We start from the raw sequence: 11,017 nt of genomic DNA, 5'->3' as shown, positions 1-11,017 counted from the left end.
CCTGGCAAGTAAAGGCTGACTAAAGCAGATATGGGCAACAGGGTTTCACTTGACAATCCAGGTAAAAGAGGTCCATTCCTTCTGGTCAGTTCCATACCTCTCACTGTTCCTGCCAGAATTTCCAGATGATGCTTTTTTTCCGTTCCTTTCTCTTTTCCCCTTGAGAAAACTCATCACGGCTCTCCGCCAGGAGGAGCTGGGGGCGGTGTTAAACAGACCTGTGCAGAAATCGGATTTTTTTTTTTTTTAGCTAGGGGCCGAAAGATGGAGCTGTCCTTCCTTTTTTTGAAAAGTGGTGTGAAGGGAGGGAAGCAAAGCATTGTTATTTTAAGGAGGAATTCTTGCACTCCCCCTCCCGCGTGTAGGTCGTATGTGCGCAAGGTTTGCTGGGAACCATGGAGAGGCTTCTGATGCTATTGCTGCCGCCGCCGCCGCTATCGCTAGGGTTGAGGCAGCTGCCACTGGTAACCTGATCCAGCCACTGAACAGATTGCTGGATGGGCTGAAGCCAAACCGAGGGACCACGGGGACAAAAGCCGTAGGCACTGCCTCCGGCGCCCAGCAAAGTGCAGTAAGTATATTGCGTTTGAGATTCGGCTGCATAGGATCCCATCTCCCGGGTACCTTTGGATGGTCTCCCCTGGAATTCTAGGTTGGGGTGCGGGTGGCGAAGAAGGCGGTGTCTGGGGATCTGTGTGGTGTGGTCCAGTCCGGAGGCCGTGGGGTGGGCTTCAGTTAGGCTGCTCCTAGGCAGTGTGCGCGTTGAAAGGTGCAAGAGGAGGGATTTCTCAGAGCTCCCGCGGTGACCGTGAGATGCCTAGGAAACAGAAGGGCCGCCTGGCTAGAAGGGCGCTTTGTGCCAACGGCCCGTTGCACCAGCTGCGGGGGGCACTGAGTATATCAATAGCCCAGGGTCCCCTCCTCCATCCCCAAGGAAGAACCTGAACTGGCTTGAAATAGATTTTGGAAACTCTTGGGGTTCTTCATGTGTTGAGTCACATCCATCAGCTGCTCCCACCCTAGCCCACTTTCCTTAGGCTCTTCCTAGTCCTTGGAGTCATCTATAAACTTTTTCTTCAAATAGGGAAAGGCAGGAGGTTTCTTGCATAAATGCACTTTCTTGGTCTGAAAGGGCTTATTTATATATTTATTTTTGTGAAACTGCATCCTCTGCATTTTAGGCAGCTGGTTTAAGCCCTGAATAAATACTGTTAATCCTCCGGGGAATCCTCCATCTCGTAGGGGTGGGGGTGATGGTGGAATCGTTTCACCTTCTCTCTAGTCATGACTTAGCAACTTGCAATTAGGAAGGAAATTCTATTCAGTGTACCAGGAGCTTGGATACCCCGCCCCGACATAGACTGCCTCTTGAATTCTGGCATCATAGAATTCCAGGCCCTGAGAGATACAGGTTCTGGATGGAAGGGGGATGGTAACAGCCTTCTGCCTCTCTCTTTTCTCTTTCCTCCTCTCCTTCCCTTCTTCCAGTTTGGCTTTCTAGGATACCACTATTATTATTTCCTTTCTGCTAGTCTGCATTCTAATCCATTAACGGATTAATGGTAGTGGGGGTTGGGAATGGGGTTGATTGGAAGAAAAGAGGCAGGGAATGCATTTAAGCAACATTTCACTTTCAACAAATACTGAATGTCCACTCTAATGAAGTTCTATCCTAAGGTCTAAGGGGTTGAGTAAAGAGCACAGTGTCAAGAGCAAGGGATGTGATGGTTCCCTTCTACAGTGTCCTGGGACCATATCTGTAAGTAGCACATTTTAGAAAGGGCATCAACAAGCTGGAATAAAGTTTGAGGTGTACATTTTTATTGTTTAGTCCTATCTGACTCTTCATAATCCCATTTAGGGTTTTCTTCATAAAGATACTGGAGTGGTTTGCCATTTCTTTCTCCACCTCATTTTATAGATGAGGAAACTGAGGCAAAAAGGTTAAGTGACTTGCCCAGGGTCACACAGCTAGTAAGTGTCTGAGGCCAGATTTGAATTCAGGAAGATGAGTCTCTTTTTCCTTGTCCTTTTTTGTGGGGGGGGGGGCAGGGCGATGAGGGTTAAGTGACTTGCCCAGGGTCACACAGCTAGTAAGGCTCAAGTGTCTGAGGCCACATTTGAATTCAGGTCCTTGTGACTCCAGGCCCCGTGCTCTATCCCCTGTGCCTCCTAGCTGCCCAAGGTGTGCATATATGCAGCTAAAGGAATCTGGGTTGAATAGAGAAGAGATGGCTTACAAGGAGACATTGATTAGATTGAAGGATGTAGAACTGCCTTAGAGATGAGCTTCTTCAACCTCCTGATTAAAAACAATTCTTAAAAACTTATTTGAAAAAGAGGACAGTAACTTAAGGACACAGTAAGTAGAAGAATCCGGATTTGAACTAGTATTGTCTGGCTCCAAATTATATGCTTTCCATTATAAATAGTTGTTTGTACTTCTATACCTGTTTTCAAATATTTGAAAGGTTATACTGTGGAAGAGGAATTAAATTTGTTTTTCTTTTGGCTCCCAGAGGCCAAAACTAGAACCAGAGAGAAGTTACAGGTAGGAAATTTCAGCTTAATACAAGGAAAAACCTTCTTACAATTTATCTGTCTTGAAAAGGAATGGGAGCCTTGAGTTCTCCTTAATTAGGTCTTCTAAAATGATAGACTAGTAGGTTGTAATGTTGTAGGGTTCATGTTTTGGGCAGCCATTAGATTGATAAATTTTGATGTTCCTTCTAGTTCTTCAATTTGGTGAGTCATTGCTTTCTGCGAATCTATATTTCTTTCTTTCTTTCTTTCTTTCTTTCTTTCTTTCTTTCTTTCTTTCTTTCTTTCTTTCTTCCTTCCTTCCTTCCTTCCTTCCTTCCTTCCTTCCTTCCTTCCTTTCTTTCTTTCTTCCTTCCTTCCTTCCTTTCTTTTTGGTGGGGGCAATGAGGGTTAAGTGACTTGCCCAGGGTCACTTGTCAAGTGTCTAAAGCCAGATTTTAACTCAGGTCCTCCTGGATCCAGGGCCGGTGCTTTATCCACTGCTCCACCTAACTGCCTTATATGCCTTTCTGAAAAGGAATTTTTCCTTTGTTTTTCACAGCTGCCCCACAAACTGGACAGGGCTGAACCATGGTGGACCCTGTGCCTGAAGAGGAGGAGGAAAAAGCAGGAGCTGAGCCAAGCAGTGCTGGAGAAGATGGGGCAGCTGCATCTGCATCTTCCATCCCTACTGGTACCCAGCAACTGCCCACTACAACATCTTCTGCCCCCCAAGGTGTACCCAGCAAGGCTGAGGGCCTGGCAAGCTACAGGGAAGGCCGACAGCGGGAACAGTCACCTATGCTGCACCTTGACCTATTCAACTTTGACTGTCCAGAAGCAGAGGGCAGCCGATATGTGCTCACCAGCCCCCGCTCCCTGGAAGCCTGTGCCAGATGTGCAGTTAAGCCTGTGGAGCTGCTCCCTCGGGCGCTGGCTGATCTAGTGAGGGAGGCGCCAGGCCGCTCTATGCGGGTGGCTACTGGGCTTTATGAAGTGTATGAGGCGGAGCGCCTAGCCAAGCTACAGCAGTGCCGGGCTGAGCGGGAGCGCATCATCAAGGAGGAAAAACGGCGTCTCTTCACACCTCTGGGCTCCACCACCGCAGGCCAGAGCGCAGGCCCCATCCCGACCACAGGCCCGGGCAGTAGCAGTAGTTGCAGCAGCAGCGCAAGCCTCCCAGCTTCACCTGCTCCCCGCGCTCCCCGAGCTCCCCGCGCTCCCCGCAAATCCTCTTCGTCGCCCTCGCCGGCGCGGACCAAGCCTCCTCCAGCTGCTCCCAGATCAGGCAAAAAGAGCCACTCACTAGACTCCCTGTCTCGCCGGCGAGAAGGTGCCCGAAGCTCCGAATCGGGGGCCTCCTCCTCCTCCTACAGTGGTGATAGCCTGAGGGAACACTGGCAGCCCGGAAGCCCGGCCACCGGTGGCCTCCTCACAGGATCTGCTGCCTCAGCCCCCAATCCCCAGACTCGGCCGTCTGCCCTCACCCTAGCGCCCCTGTCGGGTCGGAGCTTCAGCTTGAGCGATTTGTGCCACTCACCCCAGACTGCCCGCCATGTGGAGAGAATCGTGCGCCAGGTGCGGGAGGAGAGGGGCCTCCGTGGGTTGCCGGAGCGCGACCGTAAGATTGCCACCCTCATGCTGGCCCGGCACCAGGAAGAAGAGCTGCTGCGCGAACAGCAAGCGTTTGCCCACGGCCAGTGGGAGCTGCAACGGGCCAAGGCTGTGCAGCAGCGGGAAAAGGAGGAGAAGGAGAAGCAGCGGGCGCTAGCGCAATGCCGCCAGGCATGGGCGGCACAAGTGGAGGAGCGCCTGGGGAGGCTGGGCCGCCAGGAGCGGCAGGCTGCCAGGCGGCTGAGGAGCCAGTACGCGCGAGGAGAGGAGCAGCGGCTCGAGCTGGTCGAGAGGCAGGGTCAGCTCCGGCTGGAGCGGGCTCAGCGGGCGGCCCTGGAAGACAGGATGCGGAAGCTGCAACAAGAGCACAACCTCAAGCTGTGGGAGGAAGGGCGGCAGAAAGAGCGAGAGCGGGCCGGCCACGCCCGACGGGAACGTGCGGAGAGGGCAGCCCGCACCAAGCGGAAACAGGATGCTCACTCTCAGCGGGAGAAGCAGCAGCTAAGCCGGGCGGAGAGGGCGCATCACGAGGCGCTGTTACAGGGGCTAGCCCGAAAGGAGCGCCAGGAGCAAGAGGGACTGCGGCTGTCCCTGGAGGCAAACCTGGAACGCGCGCAGGAGAACTACGAGCAGCTGGTGGAGCAGCGAAGCCGGCACTTGCGAGAGAGAGCGCGGAAGGAAGAACTGCAGGGCAGGCGGGCCAAGGAAGTGGCGGAGCGCAAGGAGAGAGAGCACCAAGAGCATCTGGAGGCCCTGGCCAAAGCCGGAGAACAGCGGATGCAGCATGCCACGCAGGTGGTGTCGGAGGCGGTGCAGCTGAAAGCCCGTCGGATAGGGCAGAACCGGTTGGAGAAGGAGCGGACTCAGCGGGCCAACAAGGAAAAGGTGGACCGCGAAGAGGACAGCCGCAGGCGCGAACTGCAGCAGGCCATTGAGCGCAAGTGGGAGCGGAGCGAGCGCCTATCTCGAGAAAGGCGAAGCGCCTTGGAAAATGCCCGCTCCACAGCCCGCGCCTCTTTCCACGTCCGAGAAAAGGTGCGCGAGGAGACTAACACGCGCACTTTTGACCGTATGGCGTTGGAAGCCAAGCTCCATGCCAGTCTGGGTAAGAAATGAGGGCTCTTTAGAATGAACGGCCCCTCGGGGCACTCTTTCACGCCACCATCAATGCCTCTGGCCAAGTCTTTGGTTTCTAAAGAGGATTGGGAGAACAGGGTACCGTACATCGACTTCTCCTTACGTCTCCCAACTAAGGCGCCATCGAACATGAAAGGACACACAGAACTTTTCAGAGTGTCCACCCTTAATTTTTAAGAACTACATTTCTTTGGGGCCTGGGGAGCTAGGGCTCGGCACAAATCCATGACTGCTCTCACCTGAGTTGTATCTTCCCGTGAGCCCTTACCAAGCCTCCTTTGTGCTTCTGGGGGGTTTCTTGGTAATAAACAGAGAGGAGCTGGGGAGAAAGGGTATTCTAGCGATCGATATTCCAAGTTACTCCATCACTTTCCAGGTAATAGCACAAAAATGACTACAGCACCTCCCTTTCCCCCTCCCCCTTCTGTGGCAGCTACACTCTACAGCTTTCTAAACAGGGTTTTCTTTTAAGTGCCGTGACTGAGTGGAGAGATAGTAGTGGTTGTCATCGAAAAAGATTTTCTAGCCCTCTTCCTCATCTTGAAAAAGAAAAGTACAGGAATAGCATCTGAGAGTACTAAGGAAGGGAAGCACCATTAGAAATTTGAGTCCCGCACAAGGTTACACAGGAAACTGGCCAATTTTTTTCTTTCCGGTTTTAACATAGATTTGCAGGATCTGGGAGAGCTCTTGTTTCAGAGACTTCGGTGTTCTATCCTGCTTAAAGTGTTCTAGTGATGGTAGTGGTTAGATGTCTGTTGACAGACCACCCCAAAGTAGAGTATAGAAAGAACTTGTAACCAGGTTGCTTTAATACTCACCAGAGAGCAGTCATGCCTTAAATAGCAGTGTTCTCCTCATGTGCCTGCCTTAGTTCATCTCTGACCATTTCTCCACTGCTTTGCCCTGAGAACACCACCTCCAAGGTAGGCCCCTAGAGAGTTTGGCCTCTGGGGTAGAACTATGAACTCCCTACAGCTTGGTTGGCAAAGTTGTGTGTTCTGGCCCCCACAGTATACCTCTTCAAATCCAGAACTGTCTGTTGCAAAGTGGGGCACTCAGACAACTTTCCTTTTTTAGCCTGTTTGCTGATATTTCTCTTCCTTTCTGTTGTTTACAGGAAGGGGAAAAAAGTGAGGACTATCTGTCAACCAGACACTGCATCATTACATAGGCTCCTTCTTCCTCCCCTCCCCCAATGACAAACAGTTGATTCTATCTTAATGACTCCCGTCTTAACATCCTTTGTTCCCTTCCCTTCAACTTGGAGTTATTAAGTCTCTGCTTCATTCTTTCCATCTGCCAAATGGAGATAGTGATACTCCCCTTCCAATACCTCCAAGTCTCCAGATTTAAAGATATTGCATGAGTACTAACTGTTAGTATTGTTATGCTTTTTAAAAAAATTCTCCGCCTAGGGACCAGAGGAAGGAGAAGCTGTATCACCCTAAGCAGGGCTAGGGATTGGACTTGTGATGTAATTGATATAAGAAAATCCAAGATAAAGAAACTCCCTCTACAAATGCCAGTCAGCATCTTTTCTGCAATTTAGTCTTAGAGAGTTCCCTGAAGCACTGAGGTTAAATGACTTGCCCATTATATGTCAGAGGAGAGATTTAAACCCAGGTCTTCATGGCTCTAAAGCTTTTTATTTTTCCTGCAAGTGTCTGCAAAGGTGGGAGATAGTACATACTACATTTATAGGCAAGTTATTCCACTGTTATATAGCTCTCATTATTAAGAAATGTTGAATGGAAATTTGCTTCCCTCTGAAAATAATTGCTCCTAGTTCCATCCTCCTCATAGAAGGAATATGGGCAAGTGTTATTCTTCACAATGAAAAAATCAGGAAGAGAAATGCATTCATTACATTTTGTGTATAATAATCAGCATGGTAAAGAAGATAATATGCCAGACTTAGATTCAAGGAAACCTGGGTTCAAATCCCAGTTCCAACACTTTCTATCCAAGTGACCCTGGACAAAAGACATTTCTCCAAGACTTAGCTAAATCATAATGAGTTACTATCTCCCTCAGTCCAGAGTTCTTCTGAGGAGTTAGGGAGCTTCCCACTAATGAAATCACAGATGCTTCAAAGATACAGTAGGCAGACTTCTTCCTAGAAGGTTTTGGTCAGGTGCTGATATCGATTGAGGATAGGTATAGGAGAAAATTATGTTTTCATATTAAACTTAAGACCCTGATGAAACTGGGGGAGGTATCAATGTTCCTAACTTTGATGTGGTAAAGGACTTTTCACCCATGGAATTTTTCCTTATTGGAATCCAAATGACAGCCACTTGTAATGACCAGTTTTGTTTATTAGTTGAAGGCTTTAACTAAAAGATTCTAATGCTATTGTGGCTTCTTACCTTCTTTTCCTATACTGAAAAGGCTTTCCAAACTTTAATGAAAAAATTAAATCTGAGATTTATATCCTAAGTATGCACACTCTCTATATGTGTGTATACATATATTCAAACATACATGTATACACATTCATATATATATATATATATATTTGACATTGAAATTTGAGACAAGGTCTTGTGGGTAATAAAATAATAAAAAGGTAGTTAGATAATATGACCTACGTTCAGTCCAAGGTTGTTTTTATTTACTTACAGTGTAACATTGGATACATCACCTCTGTGTGCCTCAGTTTATCCACCTGTAAAACAGGGATAATGATGCCTGTCCCTCACCTATTTCACAGGGACATTGCTATAGATGAATGAGAATTTAAGTTGCTCTCCATTCTCCCTTTCCCCTATTTGTATTTGGTACAGTATTTGAAATCACTCTTCACTCCCCATGGGCTTCTAGGTGATGGATAAAGCATCAGACCTGGAGTAAGAAAGACTTATCTTCCTGAGCTCAGATATATTCTCAGACACTTACTAGCTGTGTGACCCTGGGCAAGTCACTTAACCCTATTTACCTCAGTTCCTCATTTGTAAAATGAGTGGGAGAAGGAAATAGTAAACCACTTCAGTGTCTTTGCCAAGAAAACCCCAAATATGGTCATGAAAATCCCAAATGGGGTCAGATATGACTTAAATAACTGAATTATCCGTTAGGTGGCCAATGAGCTACCTAACTACTATAATGCTTTATTAGACTTATGTGAATATTCTGATATCGAAATTAGAAGTCCCCAAAAGGTTCATCTTCAATCTGAATCACTTGTGGCTGGACTTAATGTCACTAAATTAGGCAATAACAAGCTCAGAGCCCTGAGCTTAGAAAAAGGCCATATATGAATGAAAAAGTAATGGTTTCTTATGAATAAAAATAATTGCCCAGAGTGGTTACAATGGTAATATAGCAGATAATAAAGCCCAAATTAAGTAACAACAAAGCTCTGCCAAGGCTCATTGTTGACTAGCACAAAGGAAACTTCTGTGGTGTTTGTTGTAGGAAGAGGATTGAATTTTGAAACTGAAGACCTAGACTTCAAATACTAGCTCTGACACTTGTTATGTGTGTGATCAAGGGCAAGTCACTTTACCTCTCCAAGTCTCTGTTTCCCTATCTATAAAATCAGGGATAATAACATTTGTCCTACCTCCCTCATAGGGTTTGGCCAACTTTCCAGCAGCCCAGCTTAGTAGGTATCAGCTATTGAAATTGGTGGGCAAGGGGGCGGCTAGGTGGCGCAGTGGATAAAGCACCAGCCCTGGATTCAGGAGTTCCTGAGTTCATATCCAGCCTCAGACACTTGACACTTACTGGCTGTGTGACCCTGGGCAAGTCACTTAACCCTCATTGCCCCGCAAAAAAAAAAAAAAAGGAAATTGGTGGGCAAGTTGCTCTCTGGGTGAGGAGGTAAATATGTAGCCTAAGGAAGTGCAATTAATTCACAAGCCCTCTCATTTTATAGATGAGGATGCAGAAGCTCATATATACAGGCTGCAGAGAGGTGATGCAAAGGGGAGAGAGTACTTGTTTTCTCAACGGGCTGAGGGGAATATAGTGGATTTATCTGGAAAAACTATAACAAGAATACATTTAAAGAAGGGGAAAGCTTGACTTGGTTCTGCTGGCATAAGAATCCAAATGATAAGCCACTAGAGGACTCCAAAATTATTGCCATTGCCACTTGGAAGATTTATTTCCACGAAACAGAGGTAATGAACAGGACCAAGGGAAAAAGAGGTTTCAGTTTGTTGGAACTTGAGGCCAGGTCTTTGGTTTTAAAGTCCAGTGGTCTTCTCATGTGAACTTGCAGTCCTAGATTGAATTGACCAATCAAGAAAAGTTTATGTCATGTCCTGAACATGACAAATACCTAACTCCATAATAGGGTAGAAAAGAGAAAACTTCCTTCTGAATGTACATGGACTATACTTCTGCACAGGATATGGTTTGACAACTACTACAGAATCATAAAATTAGGGATTAAGCAAAGATCCCAAATGGTAAGGACCAAAGGAGAAAGAATTTGATTTGATTTTTACAACTTTATTTCACATGAAGAGGTGAAAAGGCACTGGATTCAGAATTATAAGACCTAGATTTGTGTCCTGGCTCTGCTACTCGTAAACTGCCTACCTTGCCTACCTCACAGGGTTGTTGTGAGGATCAAAAGGAGATCTTGTATGTGGAAAGGCTTTGTAAGGTGTAAAATATTCTATAAATGTAAGGTATAATTACCGTAGTAATGTTTGCTGTGCCTCTTCCCTCCCCTAATTCTCTACCCTTTGTTTTTAAAATGATAGTAATTGACAAGTGCTTTTATACAAGGTATTTTCTAAGAAGTGAACAGCAAGAGCCTCCAAAATTAAACAGGTGGATAGTACTCACAGAGCACTTCTTTCGATTCAGAACACTGTGGGTCTTTTCTTTGTAACGACAGGTCAGTAATCTTCTAGAGTTGTTGAAAAGGGTGACTTTTTAAATAAATCATTAATATTGGGCTTAGCTCACATATGGCACTCAGGGATAGTAAAGAGAGAAGAAGGAATAATGATGATGATGATAGTTGATATTTATATATTGCTTTAAGGTTTACAAAGTGTTCATATATGTGTGTATACATATACATACGTATGCAAAGATATACATATATATATACTTGCATGTATATGTGTGTGTGTATGTATATATATATATATATATACTTGCATGTATATATGTATATATTGGTCATCATTGTTCAATCACTCCTATTTCCCCTTCATCCAACCACTGACTTTTCCTTCTTCTATGGATTTCTTTTTTTTTTTTCTTTTTCTTCTATGGATTTCTTAATTTAAATATTCTGTATTACTGCTCTGGGAAGTAGTATAAAAGGATCTGTAATTTTCTTTATCCTTTTGTTAGCTCTGAGCCCCCAGTCAGGTACAATACTTTTAGCAAAAACACCCCAGTATTATATTTATTCTTAACTTTCTTCTCAAGATGTTTCTTCTTGAATTTCCTTTTCCTAGTAAATACACCCAAACTAGCAAAAGCTATGGTTACTACTCTTTATAACAATAAAGTAAATGTCTAAAACAAATAAAGGTATGTAAACTTCCCCCAAGTCCAGAGGGAAACAGATAACTGTCTCTATAAAAGAGCCCAAGGGAGGGCAGCTAGGTGGCGCAGTGGATAGAGCACCGGCCCTGGATTCAGGAGTACCTGAGTTCAAATCCAGCCTCAGACACTTAACACTTACTAGCTGTGTGACCCTGGGCAAGTCACTTAACCCCAATTGCCTCACCAAAAAAAAAAAAGAGACCAAGGGAGACAGGAAATACAG

The 11,017-nt window shown here is 46.1% G+C and overlaps 1 protein-coding gene across 2 annotated transcripts; it reads left to right on the top strand.

Moving 5' to 3' along the window:
- Positions 1-268: 268 nt before the first annotated feature.
- On the top strand, positions 269-10,289 carry CCDC177 (coiled-coil domain containing 177). 2 transcript variants are annotated; one of them, XR_006355030.1, is made up of 3 exons: positions 269-571; positions 3,083-5,647; positions 6,392-10,289. XR_006355030.1 is itself a non-coding variant. In XM_043989047.1 (2 exons), the coding sequence occupies exon 2, from the start codon at positions 3,112-3,114 to the stop codon at positions 5,248-5,250; it is 2,139 nt and encodes a 712-aa protein (XP_043844982.1). In that variant the 5' UTR covers positions 269-571; positions 3,083-3,111; the 3' UTR covers positions 5,251-10,289. The 2 variants fall into 2 exon arrangements, 1 of the variants encoding a protein (XP_043844982.1); XM_043989047.1 differs by having other exon boundaries at positions 3,083-10,289.
- Positions 10,290-11,017: the final 728 nt, after the last annotated feature.

The sequence above is a fragment of the Dromiciops gliroides genome, chromosome 2 (genome assembly GCF_019393635.1).
Source record: "Dromiciops gliroides isolate mDroGli1 chromosome 2, mDroGli1.pri, whole genome shotgun sequence".
Taxonomy (NCBI): Eukaryota; Metazoa; Chordata; class Mammalia; order Microbiotheria; family Microbiotheriidae; genus Dromiciops; species Dromiciops gliroides.
Note: the sequence above shows the minus strand (reverse complement) of the source record. Positions and strands in the feature narration are given on the sequence as shown.